The following is a 21,067-nucleotide window of genomic DNA, read 5'->3' on the forward strand; positions in this document are numbered from 1 at the left end:
AATTAAAAAAAAATTTTTTTTCAGTAAAATAGACTAGGCTTTTGGTAGAAATCTCATCCAATAACATTTAAGTGACTCAGAAGCATAATTTCAAATAATTGTCTTGTTTTAGACCGCTGATAACAAGTTTCCCTAAGAGAAAATATATTTTCCCAGAAAATTTTACACTGCAAGATTTCATTCTTGGTGAATGGTAGAAACTATTTAAAAAAACTTTCTTTAAATTTTTCATGCCTAATGGATACTGCTGTGAAATCCTTTTAGTTGGGCCTTCATAATAGCTGTGTTCAGTTAGCATTATTAAAGGTTAAGTGGTATTCCTGTGACCCAGTAAGGCAATCCAGAAAACTTGAAGAAAGGAAAATACTGCATAGGCAGTATACAGTAAGAAGAAAAGAAATAACCAAGCATATGACACTAGGAAGGTAGCATTAAAAAACACTCTAGAGCATCTCCATTATAATGAGGTAGTGAGGGTATATAGAAGCTACTAAGTCCTTTCTTCTATGACTTAGTCACTGATATCCATGTCTCTCTTCAGTTCAGTTCAGTTCAGTTGCTCAGTCGTGTCCGACTCTTTGCGACCCCATGAATCACAGCATAAAGCAGTATGTACACAATTATTTTAAAAACTCACTTGTAGGTTAATGTAAGAGCTTATGTGGGCTTCCCTGGTGGCTCAGACGGCAAAGAATCTGCCTACAGTGCAGGAGGATTCAACCCAGGTTCAATCGCTGGGTTGGGAAAATCCCCTGGAGAAGGAGCTTATATAGGTAAGAAGTTCCAGGGAGGGAGAAAACATGACATTCAATTACATGCGACATAGCCAGGTGAGAAGGCAACACTGTCTCTCACATGCATCAGAGGGGACTATGGACCTGACACCTGTAGGTGGCCAATGTTCTTTCAGAGTCTGAAGCCCGTATAACCCAAAGTTGACCAATTTTACCTTTTCAAGTTTCAGTACTAATAGCAAATTATTAAATTTAGAATTTCATTTTGGTATATATTGAAATAAAATTTAAAGTTGTTTAATTCCTTTTTTATCTTGATTCTTAAACAGCCCAATCTTTAAACTTTAGAGAAAGAAGCTGATAACCAAAGATCAAGTGCTTTTATCAGTTATATAATGACATACTGCCTGGATCAAATAGAAGATATTTCAAAAATACAATTATATATGCATCAAAAGCCTTAATTTTGCATATCTATTAAACCAACAATTCTGCTAATAGAATTAACTTGAAGAAAACAGTCATGGATGTACACAAGATTCAGTGAAGTGTTGTTTATAACTGAAAAGATGTATATAGTCAAAATGTCCAACAGAGATTTAAATAAATTATGTTTCAGCTATACAACAAAATAATAAAGAAATTAAAGTAGAAGACTTACGTAATGACCTGGGAAAGATGTTCACAATATATTGTTAAGTGAAAAAAGTATGTTACAAAACAGTATGCAAGTATGAGCCCATTTTATAAAAATATACATATTTAGCAAAGTAAAAGGACAAATATTTACCAAAATATTAACATTGGTTACCTTTAACATTGTAGGATGATGGTTGATTTTGCTTAACCACCCTTTTTTGCCTATTTGAATTTTCTGTAATGAAGATTATTCTTTAAATGGGAAGATAAAGAGGGAGTTATTAACGTCAGATTATCCCAGTTGTGCCCTCAAAAGCTCCTTCTGGCAAAGAAAATGTTTCTGTCCAGCCCATATCTGGGAAATTGCTTCTCCCTTGTAAATTTGAGTATTCTTCCAAGATGACAGTCATTCCAAGTGTCTTTTAGGCAAACTATACAAGAGCAATTGTTGATTAAAAAATTATTACCAAAAAGAACAGGTGAGAAAATACAAATCTCCTCACTTTAAAAAAGCAACAACCCAAGTGCAGTGCTATTAAATTATACAAAGTTACATTATCTAAATTTAGTTTATTGCAAAGATCAAGACAGCACACTACAAGTTGGCAGCTTCTCTTTCATACCATTCACAGCACTCACTCTGCTCTTCATTTCATTCACTCACTCATGCAAAAAAGGTCTGTACACACACAATGATGTCTGACATTTCCTGGTTCCCACAGTAAAATAGGAAACTCGACATTTCAATTAAAAAGGTAAAATGGGGACATTTACCATCAGACTAAAATTCCTCTTCTGGAAGAGGGTATTATGTAGTATTTGCAGATATGCTTTGGAAAAATCATATACAAAATGAAAGGGGCACCATTTCTAGAGCACTAGGACTACAATAAACTTATGAATTCCAACGCTCATAATAATATAACTCGAAAACAAATCTTGTCTTAACAAAAGCTCCAATAAACTAAAACTATCTTAACAGGCACAAGAAACAGTGTAAACACTGTTAACGGGCACCAAGTTGAATAGGGCAGACAATAGTTGCTTCCGCATTCACACTTAATCTCTCAATTACATTAAAAAAAAATGGTACTGTTTAAGCTATGAATGTTTTACAAAAAAGTTAATTTTTAATAAATATGGCAAATGCTAAAAATCTAGCTAGGTTATCATGCAAGATATTATATAACCAAGACAAACTCAAATTTATAATAAAGGCAACTTGCATTCAAAATGAACTCTACCCTTATATTTTATTAAAAGGGCAAACATCATGAATTAACCCAGCTGCTTACTTGAATTACAAAAGTAACATGATTCAATATGAAAATAAGAAACTGTCTACAAATCTCTGACAGTAATAAATTGCAATATACAATGCATACAGGAGTCATACAGAGCAACAAACTCTCGTACAAAACAAAAATATTTTAATACCTTTAAAATCCAAATTTTTCTTTAAAATCATTCATGAAAAAGATTCTCAAGTCAGAATTAACACCTCAATTAGTCAAGCATTGGGAAGCTACATTACAGCTATTTAATATACAAAGAGACATATTTTCACCAGTCAGTTCCTTCTAATGTCTCTGTTCCAGAATCTGTATACAGACTTGGTTCTCTATACTCTCCGTTCCATCATTTCTTCAGATCATGAAAACTGAATTTGCTGAACACCAGAAATCTAAGATTTGAAAATTTAAATTGAGCATAATTAAAGAAAAAATAGTTTAAAAGTAGCATGTATACTATAACATTCCAAGAATTAAAACAGAAGGCAATGAAACATAAGACTAGTTCCCATCCCAAATCTCCATTCTCTCTACCTAAGGAGCTACTTCAACAATCTCTTGTATATCTTTATAGAAATCTATGTGAATACACTCATTCCCTCAATATCCACGGCAGACTGGTTCCAGAACGCCCTGTAGATGCCAAAATGCACAGATGCTCAAGTCCTTTCAGTATCCACGGGTTCTGCATCTGTAAATTCCATCTGCGGATTCAACCAACAACGGATTGGAGATGGCATATGATCCACAGCTGGCTGAATCCATGGTGTGGAACCCATGGATATGAAGGACAGACTAAATGAACATCTGTGTACATATCTGTAACCATAAGAGAATACTATACACAGTTATATATTTTGAGAAAACAGTTTTTAACAAGCCTCTTTATCCAGTTCTTAATAATTATGTTGATGTTAACTACCTGTGATTAAAAAAAAAAAAAATCAATGAATATAATTTAAGTAATTTAAAATACAAAAAAAGTACGGTACCTGTTGATATGATGTTGTGTAAACCATAACATTTTGTTGCTGACCATCTGCAGTTATTAAGCCAGCTGGTAACTGGTTAGCTAAAAGACAAACAAACAAACAAATGCTAAAGTAGGTAAAGAAGTGCATCTGCTTTCTTGACCTGAATCTTAAGACTGGGTGATTTTCCATTTAAAAAAAGTTTCCCCAAAAGCACATTTTTTTCTATAGCATTTTTTCAATTTTATGAAGTGTACTAACTGCCCATGTGCATAAAAGATGGATTAAGTTTCTGATTCATAAATACACCTAAACTCTAGGCTTAGGCTTGGCTGAGAACACCACTTACATAACTAAGCAGTATGTATTTTAAATATGAGAAATATAAAAATATATACATATAAATTTTACATGAGAAATATAGTCACCATAGACCTTTTATTTCACCAATGCCTAATGTCTCAATTTTTAAGAAACCTTCAGTTCAAATTTATTTAAATCACAAGATTTAATATTATAAACAATTCTCAATATTCCTATCTCATGAATCTTAAGTAAAAAATTAGGGACTATGGAAATCAGAACTATTGGTAAAAGATTATAATCTCTGCAGAACTAAAATTTATACACTTATCCCTCACGGACCTCAAATATAAGGGCATGAACTAGTAAGAACTATTCAAAATAGTGCTATGTCAAAACACACAGTGCTAATATTCCAAAAGTTCCACTAAAGGCATATCCTGTTAATCACTGCCAACAATTTAGTTGCATAAATGTATCATAACACTGCTTACTAAATGCCTCCTCTGTAAGCTCTTCGCTTAGTCCATCTGTAGCTGTGACTGCTCCACCAATTCCTTTTTCTCCTTTCATAGCCTGGGGAAGGAAATGAAACAGTAATCACTTGTACTCAAAACAACAACAGCAGCAACAAAAACCTACTTCCTAAATGAAAATGCTTGCTTAGTTCCTAGAATTAGAAGCTTCTATTATTATAAAACTGTTTATTAACACTTGTGGTTAATAACATACGGAGAGGTCCTTCAAAATGCTAACTGCTATATATGCAGTAGTCATCACAAGACAGTGTTAGTAATGACCTAGAAAATCTAAAATATTTATGAGTAAAAAGAAGTTATTCTAATTCGACACTACGTCAAAAGGAAAAGTCTAATTACAGATAAAGTAGTCTGCAAAATATTATAAATACTCAGCTTGCAAATCTACTACAAGTGATCCCAGTATCATTTAACTATATACACATCTCTTGGCCAATGGGGCAGCACAGAGGCAGACAGCTGGGAGTTTAAAATTCCTCTATCAGAATTACAGTTTGGATCGAAGACCGCTTAAGTGTCTGTCTACTCTCAGGTTCTAATAATCTAATGATGCTGAAGATCTGGAAAAGTTCTGTAAAGAATTAACATATTCTCTTCCTACTCCAGTCATTTTGTACAGATATCACAAAGTTAATGGGATTCTAACACTAAAGACATTAAGGAAATATGAGTAGTATGAATCTGACACCCAAGTTGCAGTGTAGAATTTAAAAATATGCTGATCTCAATTCATTTTCACAAATTCATACCATAGGCAAAGAAAAACCGAACATGAGATGTAGAAAAATTTAATTAATATAAGAAAATGATATAGTTGTAGTTCCCTATCTTTTTATCTAAACGCCCCAACCTCTGAGATACTACCTCTTTTAAATTAATAACAATAACAGCATGTGCTATTAATGACATTATTGACCATTCAGTATGTGCCAGGCCAAGGGTTGTACATGGATTGTTTTACTTTGTCTTAAGTCCTATTATTAGCCTCACTTTACAGACCAGGAAACCAAGGCCTAAAGTACTTAAATAGTCTGCCCAGGGTCATGGAGTTCAGCATCCAGGTGGTGTAAATCCAGAGTCCATGCTCTTTTAGTCATTACATAATTATGCTGCCATTAGTAATAAACAAAGGGAAGAAGAAAGGACTTGCTATTTAAGTTCAATAATATAACTGATTACATACTTCTGAGAAATGATTCACATGTTTAAAAAGTTAAAGGGAATAGTGTACCTTAATTTTCTTAAAAGCATAACAGGAGACACTTTACTTACCTCTCTGAACTTTTGAAGGTATAGTTTCAGAGGTTCTACGTAACTGTCGAAGCCTAAGGTAGACATGGCAAAAAGAATATCTTCTCCGTTGATTGTCTTCCGCTTCTCTTGGTGGCATCTTTCACTTGCTTCAGATGTTATGAAGCTGATGAACTCGCTTACACATTCTTGAACACATTCTTTGGCATCTTTTGCAATCTGAGGAGAAAAATTGAAGGTAAATCTGCAGGGAATATAATCACCACTTTCCTAACAACCTGCAAAAATAAAAAGCTATTCAGAAGAATATAAATTTCAGTTAATGACTGTTAACCTGCTAATAACACTGAATAATGTATCTTATCAAAATTCGAACCCCCAGAGTGAGACTGAAAACTCAAATACAAGGAGAGAGGCTTTGACAGCTATTCACAAAAAACAGAATTTAGGTACAAAAGCAACCACTAGATGACTCTATTACCCAATAAAGATGAAAATTCTTACTAACCAAGTGCCCAAGAAAATCAATCCTGTTATGTCTGGAGTGTCCTGTGGGCTAGACTCAAGTCCTGCTTCTCTGCCTTGGCGTTTCCACCAGTGAGGACACCAGAAAGTTTTTTAAAACAAATAAGTTTGTGTAAGGCTTACAAGGGAGTGAAATAATGACATCTAGTGACATTTTTATTAATAAAGACAGAGTGTCAGGAATAGGTTTTGAGTTTATGAAAAAGCCTACCAAAAGAAGCACACACCTGTCGTCATATTATAAAAACAATTCTTCACTCAGCGATCTAGGGTTTCAAAGTGAAACTGTAATAGACTAAACCATGCAATTCCAAAGTCAGGTCTAACAGCAATGACCAAATCCTTGCTGAAACACACTGTCTTTCACCTCCACACCTATTTTACATCCTGGAGAAAAGTAACAAGAGTTACTGCATAAATGCAGTTAAGCAAGATAATATAATGTGAGCTGTATACAGGACTTTAGATTTTCTAGCAGCTATGCTAAAAAAAATGAAATTAATTTTAATATATTTTGTTTAACCTAATAAATCCAAAATATTATCATTTAAACATAGACTCTATTTAAAAGTTGAAGTATACTTCACTAAAAAACATTTAAAAAAACTGAGATATCTTTATTCTTTTTTTTCATACTATGCCTTCAAAATCTGGGGTATGTTTTACATTTACAGCACATCTCAAGTCAGACCAGCCAACATTTCAAGTGCTCAGTAACCACAGGTGGCTAGTGGCCACAGTACCCTGTGGCACAGGCCTGCTTAAGCAGCAGTTAGTAGCACTTGTGCTTCTTTCCCCTTAACACAGGAGGACCACTCAAATTGCAACATCTAGGCTTAACGATATAGTTTAATAATATACTTCCTTGTAAGCTTTATTACTTTCATAAGTATTTTCTAAGCTATAATAAAATGAGAGAAAGCTTATTATGCAATGTGAAACAATATAAAAAGTGTGGACTTCAGTTCAGACCAAGTGATAAGCAGAGTGACAATAAGTTTTTAAAGCTGTTAGCGATTAACTATATGGTTGTTTCTCTATAAGACAAAACAACTTAGAAATATCATGCCAAGGACTTCCCTGGTGGTCCAGTGGTTCAGACTCAAGGCTTCTATCATAGGGGATACAGGTTCAAACCCTGGTGGGGAACTAAGATCTCACGTGCCATGCGGCATGACCAAAAATAAATAAAAATTTTAAAAAATCATGCCAGCTGAATTTAAATGTATATTAATATTTACAATTATAGACAGAGTTTCCAGATATATAGACTTGGGGGGAATATCCATTAGTCCAACATGATTCAATTTTGATGCAACAGTTTAGAAGTTACAACTTCACAGACCCCACACCTGATAGTTCTAACAATGTACCTATTTTTAAAACGATTCTTAATTCTGTTTGATCTGCTTCCAGCAAGTGGGGGAGAGGGAGCTTTGGGGGATATAAGAGAACTGAAATTGGAACACTGCTCAGTAACCAAGCGCGTACCACTGAACTAAGTATTCTGCTGAAAGGCTGAATGACTGAAATCAATAGCTAACTACATTCATGAACTATGTGTCCACGTAGTCTTACCTTCCCCCTCTCCACCCCTGAAAGATAAAGCCTAGTTACATTTCTCCTCTGCATTACCTTTCCCGTTTGAGGTATGGCGTTTTTCATTATTCTTGCAACGTTTGCGATTGGAAGGTATATGTCTTGTTCTCTAAAACTTTCTTTTGAACCATTTGTGTCTTCATGATCATTCATGCTGTCCTCAGTATCTAAAGGAAAATAACAGTTTATAGGTTCTCATAATTTTTACTTCAAGATAGAGAAGACTACCTGAAACAACCTAGGATACATTCTGATTCATCTCCTAATTATTTTTCAGGATTAAAATGGCAGGCCTTTACACAAGTTTCCCAGGGCTGAATATCCTCATTAATTTCAAACCCACTGCCTAGAATACTTTTATCCTCAACTCTGCCTATTAACTCTCCAAAAAGCTCAAATACGTCTCTACTGCACCTTCAAGAGGCGCGCTCTCTCACAAAATATCACATGTGCTTCTTTGTCTCTTCTCTAACACATTTTGTAATTCTTACTTCTTATTCTCCTCTTACCCTTTGGCTGAGGCCAGGGATCAGCTTTATGTTCTTCCATTTGGTAAAGCAGCTTCAACAGAGGAGGTTGTTGAACAAATAAATACTTGTTACGTAACTTAGCTATAAAACATAAGAGACTGATCTGTGGCTCCATGCATGTAGCTAGATTAAGAGAATGTATGTTTATCCAAAGCCAAGTTTATATAGAACGGAAAAACTGGACGTGAATATTACTGACCCAGCTGGATTATTACTAAAGTAGTAATAGTTTTTGAACAAAGCAATAGCAGTAATATAATGTTCTTACAAAAAGTAAATTTTCAAATTATATAGATGTAGATATAACTGAAGCGTTCACAGTACAAGTATCCTTTTATGATTAAATGCAGTATCCTGAAAGTAAACTTCCCATTCTTTTATATATGTTACATAAGAAAGGTACTTAAGTTGATTCAATTTTAAAATGATGTTATCAAAATTAACTTGAATTGTTTAAAAATGAAGTAAATAATCAATCACCGACCCTCAACTACCTTCATCTTAGTATTTTTTAATTCTACACATCAGAATGCCACAAAAGCAAATTATTTCTGACAGGCCAACATAATGCTGCCATTCTAATACACAGTTAATACTTAATATTGAATAAAAAATAAAACTACATATGTTCATAAGTACTGGAAATATAATAGCTAGCACCCACCCACTAAAGAACTAGTTTACTCTATCAATTGAATAAGAATTTTCCATATACAATCATTCAGAAAACTAAGATCATGGCATCTAGTCTCATCACTTCTTGGGAAACAGATGGGGAAACAGTGTCAGACTTTATTTTTTGGGCTCCAAAATCACTGCAGATGGTGACTGCAGCCATGAAATTAAAAGACACTTACTCCTTGGAAGGAAAGTTATGACCAACCTACACAGCATACTCAAAAGCAGAGACATTACTTTGCCAACAAAGGTCCATCTAGTCAAGGCTATGGTTTTTCCAGTGGTCATGTACAGATGTGAAAGTTGGACTGTGAAGAAAGCTGAGCACCAAAGAATTGATGCTTTTGAACTGTGGTGTTGGAGAAGACTCTTGAGAGTCCCCTGGACTGCAAGGAGATCCAACCAGTCCATTCTAAAGGAGATCAGTCCTGGGTGTTCTTTGGAAGGACTGATGCTAAAGCTGAAACTCCTAGACTTTGGCCACCTCATGCGAAGAGTTGACTCGTTGGAAAAGACTCTGATGCTGGGAGGGATTGGGGGCAGGGGGAGAAGGGGACGACAGAGGATGAGATGGCTGGATGGCATCACCGACTTGACGGATGTGAGTTTGGGTGAACTCCGGGAATTGGTGATGGACAGGGAGGCCTGCGTGCTGCGATTCATGGGGTCGCAAAGAGTCGGACACGACTGAGTGACTGAACTGAACTAAAGTAGGGAATCAGTAACAAATTAAAGAAACCGTATCAGCTTTAAAAAGGCATACTTTTACAGAATTCTTTTCTAAAACCCATCATTCTTTTGAAAAATATTTCTAATAAAAATAAGCAAGTACAGCTTTTAGACAAACACTGAACTGTGACAAAAGATTTCAAATTTTCCTGTAAATACAAAAGTAACCTAGAACATCACGTCAATAAAATTTCCACTTTCTCATTTTTCCTACTTGTGAATGTGTTTCTAATTGTGGCTTTCTTACCATCATGAGGCTGTATAACATAATGACTCCCTCCAATATAGTCTGCAGAAATCCCTAGTTGAGAAGCATCTGTGGTAGAACTGTCACCATCCATCTACAAGGAAAAAAAGCTTTTCAATAATCTTCAATAAAACTTATCTAAAAAACTACATAATAGATTCGGTGCTCATAAACTGTTATAGGATGAGTCAGTTACATTTTACATAGCTTTAAGCTATGGAATGTTTACTAAAAGAAACATTTACTAAAATGTTTACTAAAAGAAAACATTTCCACTTCTTGTTTTGGAAACCTTTTAATAATTTGCCAGCGATTCAAGATTCTCCTACCTACCCTCCATTAAGTGATAAGCCTACAAAGAAAGGAATCTAAAACACACGTCTTTCTTTTCATTTGCATAATCCTCAAATACCGTACAGGCAAGCATGACTTACAACCTAATTTATCACTGGAATAACAAGAAGAGCCAAAATCAGCTTGTCAGTGAGTCACCTGGAAGTTACCTATATCCAGCATGTTCAGCTCTCCTGCTAAAGCCAGGTGTATTCCTACACAAGCATTTTTGCTCTTGCTGCAGACTTTCTTTGGTATCTCAGAAGTTCTACAGAGACAATGTCCTGGTTCAGACTATTGTTTGGTATAAGAATCATGGATTCCTTGCACAATTCTGTACCCATGCAGCCCAAAAGTACACCCACATTTTGAACAAGCTCATCACCTCTAACTGAAAGGTTAATTTTCTCTCCTCCCTACCCCCTACTCCCGAGACTTTTGACTTGTACAGAAAAAAAGAAAAGGAGGGGTCAGGGAGATTGGAGATCTACATATAAAAATAGGAAAGTGTTATAACCACAGACAAAAATGAGTGTTAAAATGAGTATTTTAAAAGAACCCTGGGAGTTCCCTGGAGGTCTAGTGGTTAAGATTCGGCACTTTCACTGCTATGGCCCTGGTTCAATCCCTGGTCAGGGAACTGAGATTCCTCAAGCCATGCAGTGCTTATTTATTGGAGAAGGAAATGGCAACCCACTCCAGTATTCTTGCCTGGAGAATCCCATGGACAGAGGAGCTTGGTGGGCTAAAGTCCACGGTACGCCTTAGTCCCTTTACTGTTCACCTGAAACTATCACAACATTGTTGACTGGCTACATCCCAGTACAAAATAAGAAGTTCAAACAAAACAAAATAAAAAAGAACCCTGCTTAATTTTGCTCAGAAGTAAAAGAAGGAGAATTTGGAAGGAAAAAAAACTAAAACCATAAGCCCTGAACTGTCTCCATTCCAACATGGCAAATCCTGGAAGTCTTTCTGCTTTGCAAATAATACTATTGAAACCAACAAGGGATTAGCTATTTGTGGGTAGAAATTTTTTGAATGTATTATCTGAATAAAAAATATAGCAAAATTAAGTCTAATTTATATATGTTTTTCAAGAAGAGACACTTAATTCTAAACGTTCATCAAGGTCCATGATCTAGCACAAACTTGATGTTATTAACTGCAATATTCGAGTCCTTATGCAATACCTCTTTTCCATCTCTGTTGGATTTTTACCTATTAGATAATACTAAAATACCAGGTTAGTTTCCAAGTCTTCAGCAACATGGCTTTTGATGCATCTGTTGAGGGGCAAAGAAAAGAATTCACCTACTTTTAATAATTTGTAGAAGTACAGGGTACCTATTTATGATGCTCCTTAGTGCCCTCTAAGAGGAGGTAAACAATAGTCAGTGAGCTTGGATTTAGAGTCTCACTGATCCCTGAAAACAAGCATCCTTACCAGTTAAATGTATTTCTATATAAAATGGAAATAATAATTTCACCTTCCCCACCTTAAAACAGCTAATATATGCATGAAATACTACCCAATTATAAAATGCTATTTTGATCCTAAAATGCTAAAAAGATACTAGGAGAATAGCCTTTAATAGATATGACGATGGATTTATTACCCATGAAAAAGTTCAATTAGGATAGCTGTGAATTGATTGGTTTTTACAATGCCCTACAAGATCAAGGTACCAGAGACAAGATCAAAGTGGTTGTTTAAGAGTGTACAACTGGAAACAAATCCAGTTTGTTTTTTTAGGAAGGTGGGGGGGTGGATGAAGCAGTAACAAATCTTTTGCTAAATCAATGTCTACAAGATAGCCTGGATTTTTAATTAGCTGATGAGCAAGACTGTTGAAATAACCATGGTCTAAGAGATTAATTAATTTACAAATGCAATGTAAAAAAGTATTAAAGGCAAAAAGTTTAAGTCACATTATATTGTCTTGAACTGGAATTAGCAGCAAGATCATCACCAGAATTAATAGCATTAGCTTCTAAACCTCAGTCTTCTAAAAAATATTTCTACAAATATTTCATAGAGTTGTTGGAATTAAAAAAAGAACAGAAACCTGCTAAGGATGGACTTTGGCACACAGTGTACATAGGAGACGTCACATCTCGCCATCCCTCCTTTGAAAATGAGCCACACGTCATCCACTTAGCTGTGTGTGTCTTTGGTTCTGCAAGCCTTAGCTTTTCTGTCATTTTACCACTCCTGTCTTCCTCTCCTCTATTTTTCTACCATTAAAATCCTGCCTGATACTTTAATCCCAGTGTTCATCCATCTTCCTGAATCTGATTTACCCTATTCTGTAAGCCAGAAATTATAGTGTTCCCATCTTTGAATCCCCAAGGCTCTTACCATTCCACATATTAGCCTCATCTTTGATGCCTATAATATGCTAGCTATTCTCTTATTTATATGTATAAAAAATGAGGGGGGCAACTTGCTAGATACATCCCAAAGGTTTCTTCTAGCTCTAAAACTTCCTATTAAAATTTCAAAATAGTTTGTAGAGCATAAGTAAGCCAGTGAACAAATATTTACCAAGTAAGCACCTAGTATTTATCAGGTCTGTACCATGTGCTGACGACCTAACAGGTCAACAACAAAGACAAGGTCTCTGTCCTGTCTTGTAGAGAAGACAAATATTACGTAAACTGGGGGCAAGGAGAAGGGGTGGGGAGCGCAGCCCATTAGCATTTCCAAGGCACAGGCTCTGGAATCAGATCATCTGATTTGAATTCCCTGCTAATAACTGGCAAGTGGGGATGAGCATAGTACAATAAAGAGTACTCAGTAAATGTTATAATTATAAATCATTAACTAATTGCTAGTACCCAATGCTAAGGAAACAAAGATGTTTCATGATACACTTTTGGAGCTGACTCCATAAGGGACCTCAATCAAGGAAGGGCATCTTAAGAAGATGACATTTACACTGAGACTGAAAGATGAACAGCAATCAGGCAAACAAAGATAGGACAAGAATGTTCCAAGCAAAGGAAACCGAGACACAGTACTGGTGGCCTGGAATGAGCTAAGTAGAGGCTAGTCAAGCAGTGCCTTGTGGACAAGAGTAAATCAAATTAGAGTTTTAACAGAAGAATGCCAGCCCAGTTTCTTTTTTAAAAGATCACTCTGGTTACAGTCCCATGTAGACAATGAACTGGAAGGGGAGCAAGAATGGGGTCAGAAGACCAGTAAGAACCATATGCTGCGTTTTAGGGCAAGAGTTCAGCCAAGATGACGAACTTTCCCAGTATTGACAGGAAACAGCACTGGAGAGCAGAAGCAGAGACTACAAAGCTTTTTCATTGGTAAAATCAACAGACTTGGTGACTGACTGAGTAAGAGCTGGAGGAAAAACCAAGGATAACGCTGGGATTCTTACAGCTGGGGAGACAGATGGCTTTCCCTGGAGAATGCAAAAGGAAGGGGAGGGGAGTGCTGGGTAATGAAGAGAGCCCAGCTGAAGCTGGTGACCAGGCATGTTTAGTGGAACCGATAGGTCCAGCTGTGATACTTATAAGCCTGGTAAGAACAGAGAAGCTAAAGTGGTGGATTCCATCCAGACAGCAAACAGGAAAGAACACAAGGGACTGATAAGAATGATCAATCATTAGATCCAAGGGAAATGAGAAATACCAACAAGGAGTTAAATCCCATTAAATTAACTATCCTAAGTATTTAGCTGAACTGATAATATTGTTCTCAAATCTTAAGTGCAATAAATGGTCAGCTGATTAAGTAGTAAATTTTATTCTGTAATTTTTTGATGTGGCAGTATTTTAACTATACTAATAATCTGTTGATCAAATTGCCAACATCCGCTGGATCATGGAAAAAGCAAGAGAGTTCCAGAAAAACATCTATTTCTGCTTTATTGACTATGCTAAAGCCTTTGACTGTGTGGATCACAATAATCTGTGGAAAATTCTTCAAGAGATGGGAATACCAGACCACCTGACCCGCCTCTTGAGAAACCTATATGCAGGTCAGGAAGAAACAGTTAGAACTGGACATGGAACAACAGACTGGTTCCAAACAGGAAAAGGAGTACGTCAAGGCTATATATTGTCACCCTGCTTATTTAACTTATATGCAGAGTACATCATGAGAAACACTGGGCTGGAAGAGGCGCAAGCTGGAATCAAGATTGTCAGGAGAAATATCAATAACCTCAGATATGCAGATGACACCACCCTTATGGCAGAAAGTGAAGAGGAACTAAAAAGCCTCTTGATGAAAATGAAAGAGGAGAGTGAAAAAGTTGGCTTAAAGCTCAGCATTCAGAAAACTAAGATTATGGCATCGGTCCCATCACTTCATGGGAAATAGATGGGGAAACAGTGTCAGACTTTATTTTTTGGGCTCCAAAATCAGTGGAGATGGTGACGGTAGCCATGAAATTAAAAGACGCTTACTCCTTGGAAGGAAAGTTATGACCAACCTACATAGCATACTCAAAAGCAGAGACATTACTTTGCCAACAAAGGTCCATCTAGTCAAGGCTATGGTTTTTCCAGTGGTCATGTATGGATGTGAGAGTTGGACTATAAAGAAAGCTGAGCACCAAAGAATGGATGCTTTTGAACTGTGGTGTTGGAGAAGACTCTCTTGAGGGTCCCTTGGACTGCAAGGAGATCCAACCAGTCCATTCTAAAGGAGATCAGCCCTGGGTGTTCTTTGGAAGGACAGATGCCAAAGCTGAAACTCCAAGACTTTGGCCACCTCATGCGAAGAGTTGACTCATTGGAAAAGACTCTGATGCTGGGAGGGATTGGGGGCAGGAGGAGAAGGGGATGACAGAGGATGAGATGGCTGGATGGCATCACTGACTCGATGGACATGAGTTTGGGTGAACTCTGGGAGTTGGTGATGGACAGGGAGGCCTGGCGTGCTGCAATTCATGGGGTTGCAAAGAGTTGGACATGACTGAGCGACTGAACTGAACTGAATAATCTGTTGCACAAATGTGTAAATAGTGCCCTTTTTAATATATTTAACACTTACTGAACACTTTCTAAATATCTTATGCAATGTTCATGACCCACTGAAACACTTGAGAAAACAGAAGTTATATGAGGCTAACGACTTGCCAAAGGTGGCACCCTAAATGGGAGTGAAGTCTGGAGTCTCATATGCCAAGTACTGTACAGTATTTGTTCTTGATGGGTTTTCAAATAGTCCTTAAGCCTATATCTTTAATTTCCCCTCTAAATTCTGAGTCTACTGACTGTATACTGAAAACATTCAAAGATGCTCCTCAAGCAAAGACAATATTACCGTTCCCATTTTCAAAATGAAGTTACTATGAAAAGTGAAGTACTGTATAAAAAGCACTTAGCGAAATGCATGATACACAGTAAGAACTCAACAAATGTAACCTAGTATTATTACTGTCTCTTCAAATACAGTTCTCATCTTCTTCCCAGGCATAAGTGTTTTTTCTTTCACACAACCCCTTTCACTTGTTCTCTGGATCAATTCCTTATCTCTTTGTAGATAAGGCATAATACAATGATTCCTCATCTGATACCAGCTTCTTCATTCTCCCTTAAACATTCTTAATCCCCCTCATTAAACACATTGAAGGACACAGACACCTACAACCTTAATTCTGTTACACACTCTGGTTCGTTCTCACCCTGACAGTCCTTACACACCCTCTTCATTCCAACTGAAACTCCATAACATGTGCGTTTCCATCCCAACATAATAGTGAAACTGCTCACAAAAGTTGCCAGAGATTTTGCCTTCAATCTACTTGACTATTCTACTATTCTTTGTAGTGCTGGCTTCTGCTAATCCCACATTTATGCTTGGAATTCTCCTTCATTTCCAAAGCAGTATTCTTTCCCCTGCCCTCCCCATCCCACTTAACTGTTAATTTTAACCAACAATCATTTTCTCTTTCTTCCCTTACTTTCTTAATAAACTCATTACACATCACTTCTATGCTCATAAATCCTACATCTACAACCATATCGTGACTGCCGCTCATGCAAGCCAGGCCTGTAGGATATGTTTGATTATCCTGCCACTGGAAACTTAAGATACTGGAAAATGAAATTCACCTTCCCCATCCCTTGCAGGGAGGCAGTGGAGGGGAGCTCCTTTTGAACGGTTCCATTAAGAACAATGCCATCTCTCTACTCCTCCAGGCTAATTATACAGTGTCATCTTAGGCTCTTCCATCTCCTCCAAGCTCTACCTAATCTGTGACCTCTTTTTAAATGTTTTCTGGATATGCCCTTCCTTTTCTCTTTCCACTGGACTACAATCCAACCTACTTGGGTACATAATGTTTTAAGACTAATGTCACTGAAACATTGCTTTTATAGCTCTTGAACCTATGATGGTTCTAAAAGTCTTCCATGTCAAATCCAAACCTAGTTTTCATGGCTTTACATAAGTGATTCCCTTGTTAAACCTAACTAAACTAAACCAGTTGAAAACTGATTTTCACCTCTCTTCAGGGCTAAAAAACCTTATTTATGGATCACCAGGTACAGTTCTTTTGTTTAAGGAGTACGGTAATCCTGTCTCAAGGAAGCTGTGACATGCCTCCTGTCACAGACATAGTATCCCATTCAAAAGTAAAGTATTCAGATAGGCCAAGTGGTATCTCTTCACTAGGTTACCCTGTGAGATCCCCACCTGCACCGTGCAGATCCACTTCCCTGCCACCAACAGAAGTCACTCAGCCCTGCCTTCAGGGTTCAACTTCCGGTGACAGCATCTACCTATCCAACCCTACCCATCCTTCAAGGCTCAGTTCCAGCCCTACTAGTTCCTTCTGTGACATTCCCAACTCCCCAGCCCACCACACCTCTCTTCTTTTCACTTGTGCTACCCTTAGAACCAGCATTTTCTGTTCCACACATAACTTGCCTCTAAATACAATTTGACTAAAGCCCTACCAGCTAAACAGACAGCCACCTGAGATGGGACAACTTTTAACCCTGTGGCCCAGAGGAAATACTTAATACATGCAGGTCACTGAGAAGAAGGAAGCAACAGGAATGGGGAGAGGTACTGTCTGGCCTGGAAAGGCACTCATTCTAGCAGGAATCTCCAGTATAAACCACTTAGAATTTTGTTTTCAGTTAATTACAGTTCAAATCTAATTAACAACCAGAATGATAAAACATACTTACTGTCATGAAATACGCTGAGAACCGTGTTGTCAGTGGTACTCAAGAACACCTGCCTAAAAAAGGTGTCTAATCTCTGCCCAATTTCAACCTGGAAGATAAACATCTATTAGTAGTTTAAAAAAAAAAAAAAGGTATAGCCCATAGGCTTTCTTCCTAGTAAAAGTTTTAAAGGCATGTATAATTTTACCTACTATTATTTAATGTAATATATGGCAATAAAATGATGCAAAATGCAAGCACCCAATGAATGTTTGTTAAATTGGAAGATATATTTTGGAAAACTTACAAAAAAGTTAATGCCATTGGGAAGAGATATTGCTTTTCCAACATATATTTAGTCATGTTCATCATAAATATTCATCACAACACACCAAATTATATAATATGCAAGAAAAAAAAATCACATCACGTATCTAAGCTATTTAAAACACCAACACCCAGACTTATCAACTTAATTTTTTGGTGAGGGTTTTCTTTGTTAGGGTCCAAAAGCTCAAAGTGGGAGACAAATTTACCTCAGAATATAATGCTTTTAAACATTTCATATTATAATGAGAAGACAAATGTTGCGCAGAGAACACGAATGTTGCCCAGAGAACAACAGAATCAATTAAGACCTTTATTTATCATTTTAAGGCACCACCATTTTGGACTAAAACTGCATCTGGATAGCACTTCATTCTCACTGTAAGGCATAAATAGCTGAATTAACTGGCATCAACTACAATGTTACAATCTTCCTTTCTCATTTGCTTTTCCTTTTCTCAAGTAAAACAAGTAAATGGAGAGTGGAGGGGACAAAAACATACCCTTTCAGTGTTAATTTTTAAAGGAATAAAAAATATGGATATGCATTCAAGCATGAAATCTAGTAACTGGCAGAAAAAATTGTAACCACTGAATTGAATTTTAAAATGCCATTACAAGGGTCTAGGCAGCAAGACTGGCTGGCACTGTCTACTCTGCTATAATCTTAAAAGCAATTTCTAATTTCTTTTCAGAAAACGTCCTCTTTCTAACCCATAGTTGCCCAGAAAATTCCTTCCTTGTAGCTTTAAGTGTTATTTTTCAAAGGGAGTCTGGAGGGGGGTGGAGGGAGAATCTTCAGAATACTTAAAATGTAGGAGCTGTATATATTTATTTATTTTGCTGGGGGAGGGGGTGCACACCTCACTACAATCACTCACCCAAATAGTTGAGTCAGTATATATTTAGACTTGGTATATTAAAAACACTATCACCGCATATGGTATATATTTTCTTAAAGGCAGGTTATGATATATGTGAAAGCTCAAGGGAATGCATACATCTGTTTAATGTTTAAAGAAATGCAAATTTGTATCCAAGAAAAGCAGCAGACTCTTCCTCCACCCTCCAGTCTCTGGCATCGAGACCCGAGTTTTGCATCAATGCAATCCCTAAATTAAACTACAGGAGCAGTGTGAGGAAGGAATAATTGCCTTTTGAGGTACTGGGATTAAACTTTTTATTTTACAAATAAAATTCCTATTTGTTAACGCCACTTACATTGATCAGGTTACCTCATCACTTCATATTGTTGATTAGTTTCCATATCAGAGAGCGGAAACCATCCCGGCAATTCGTGGCACAAACGGTGGAGTCCACGCAGGTTAAGAGGGATGCTATTCTTTTTTTTTTTTTTAAGTCTTACATTACCTAACCTTGCTTAAATCATCTCATTAAAGTACTCTGGGCAAGATTATGACTTGTGGGTGCCCCGTAATTCTTTGTTCTCGGAGACTACTACTCCTAAGGCCCGGCACATCCTCCCCGCCTCCCACCCAAGATTAAAACCTTAGCCCAGTCCGGAAAGCTTCCTTCCCACCTTCGGGGCAAGTCCAGGGACCGCAAGCCGCCAGATGGCTGCATTCTTTACGCGTAAACCAGACTGCGGGGAAACGAAATCCACTCCTTCCTCCCGGGGACCTGGCTTCCTCCCCTACGAAGGTAAGCGGGTTGCCCCCGGGCCCCCGGCCCGCTCGGCCGACCTGTCAGTCCCGCCCGCGCCGCGCGGTCTTCCCTGGCGCGCATCCCCCCGACTCGCCCGGCCCAGGCCCGGGCCCGGGCCCGCGCCCAACGCCCGCTGCGCGGCGCCCGGGGTGCCGGGGCAGCAGACAAAGCGGCCCGGCCCCGCCGTGCCCCCGCGGGCGGGCGGACAGGCGGAAGGGGGGCGCCCCCGGGAACCCCCGCGAGGGGGCCAGGCCCGGGGCTGGGGGCAGGATCTGGGCCGGGGGTCCGGGCCGCGTCCCCCGCCCCCACGGCCGGCTCTCCGCACAAAATGGAGCCAGTCGGGACACCGCCGAGAGCGGGCCCGACGGTGCCCCGGTGCCCCCTCCTCGGCTTCGGGCCCGGAGCTCGGCGGCGGCGAGCAAGAGGCTGCCTGGCCCGCGTCCCGCCGCTCCTCGGCCCGGCGCACAAAGAGCCGAGGAGCGGCCCCGCGCCCGCTCCCCGGCCGGGCCCGCAGCGGGACAGGCCTCGCAGGCGCCCGCCCGGCCCCGGCCCCGGCCCAGGCGGGAGGGCGGGTGGGCAGGAGGGAGGCGAGTGCCCCCGGCCGCGGCGGCGTTGGCGGCGGGGACGGCGCCGGGAGGAGACGGACATTTCATTCGAGCTAAAGTGGAGTCGGTTTAGGAGCGATCATTGGCCGAAGCGAGACACAAACCTCCAATGCAGCCCTGGTTGGCTCCCGTCTCCAATCGGCTGTTTGGTTGGACAGAAAATGGCTGCGAAGGAACCAGTCCCAGCGCGGAGCTCCGCTTCCAGGACTCGGCCTCCCCTCCCTCCGCTGCGGGCCGCTTCCCTCGGCGCGACACCCTCCCTCCGCGCCTCCCGCGCGCCCTCCCGGCGCGGCCACGCCCCGGCCCCGGCCCCGCCTCCGACCCCGCCCCGCGCGCCCGGCGGCCGAAGCTCCGCCAGCCTGCTGCGGCGGGCCGGTCCTGCGAGGCTATACAAGCCGTCCAGTGGCCTCCTAGTTCGGCTGGGGCTTCCAGGGACTAGGGCCCGAGCGAGATGCTGCTGAGGTCTGTGCCGAGTTGCTTCCCGCGGTGTTTTCCCCAGGCTTTGAGAAGGCTGATTTCTCAGCCCGCCCTCTCTTTTCAATCCCCTCCCTCCCCCACGTGGAAGCGTCTCACCCGCCTGAGTGCAGCCTGCCTGCGCCTCGATTTTTAAGAAGGGTAAACCAAGGTTAGAAGCCGCGGGCCAGGGCGACATCCGAGCGACAGGGTGGATCTGTGAATCTGTGCGTCGATTGCCTCCTGGTGCTGAAAGTACCTCGTGTTCGCCTTGTGTCGCTGTAAATGTTGCCACAAGCACAGCGGTCCTTCTCAGTCGACCACCGAGCTCCGGTGTTAGTTTTTCAGATTCCATCTAAAGATACAATCCTCTCCTTCAGGTTTAACAAGTTGTCAGACTAGTGAGCCTTCACCCCAGCTTAAAATATTGCATATCCCTTAAAATATTGCAACACCAACGTGTGGCTTTTCCCAACCAGATGACATTTGGGCTTCAAGAATCCA

The 21,067-nt window shown here is 39.4% G+C and overlaps 1 protein-coding gene and 1 long non-coding RNA gene across 3 annotated transcripts in view; one reads left to right on the forward strand and one right to left on the reverse strand.

Annotated features, from left to right (window-relative positions):
• Positions 1-1,845: 1,845 nt before the first annotated feature.
• On the reverse strand, positions 1,846-20,323 carry NFYB (nuclear transcription factor Y subunit beta). 2 transcript variants are annotated; one of them, XM_052640203.1, is made up of 8 exons: positions 20,215-20,323; positions 17,535-17,622; positions 10,038-10,131; positions 7,890-8,020; positions 5,751-5,948; positions 4,434-4,515; positions 3,658-3,737; positions 1,846-3,057 (listed from the first exon to the last, which is right to left on the reverse strand). In XM_052640203.1, the coding sequence occupies exons 2-8, from the start codon at positions 17,538-17,540 to the stop codon at positions 3,025-3,027; spliced, it is 624 nt and encodes a 207-aa protein (XP_052496163.1). In that variant the 5' UTR covers positions 17,541-17,622; positions 20,215-20,323; the 3' UTR covers positions 1,846-3,024. The 2 variants fall into 2 exon arrangements, with proteins under 2 accessions (XP_052496163.1, XP_052496164.1); XM_052640204.1 differs by lacking the exon at positions 20,215-20,323 and adding an exon at positions 19,381-19,464.
• The window catches only part of LOC128047822 (uncharacterized), a 30,763-nt gene continuing 29,087 nt past the window's right edge, over positions 19,392-21,067 (forward strand). The window contains exon 1 of the long non-coding RNA XR_008199359.1: positions 19,392-19,502. This is a non-coding gene — a long non-coding RNA (uncharacterized LOC128047822). The remainder of the gene's footprint in view (positions 19,503-21,067) is intronic.

This window comes from Budorcas taxicolor, chromosome 5 (genome assembly GCF_023091745.1).
Source record: "Budorcas taxicolor isolate Tak-1 chromosome 5, Takin1.1, whole genome shotgun sequence".
In the NCBI taxonomy this organism is placed as follows: domain Eukaryota; kingdom Metazoa; phylum Chordata; class Mammalia; order Artiodactyla; family Bovidae; genus Budorcas; species Budorcas taxicolor.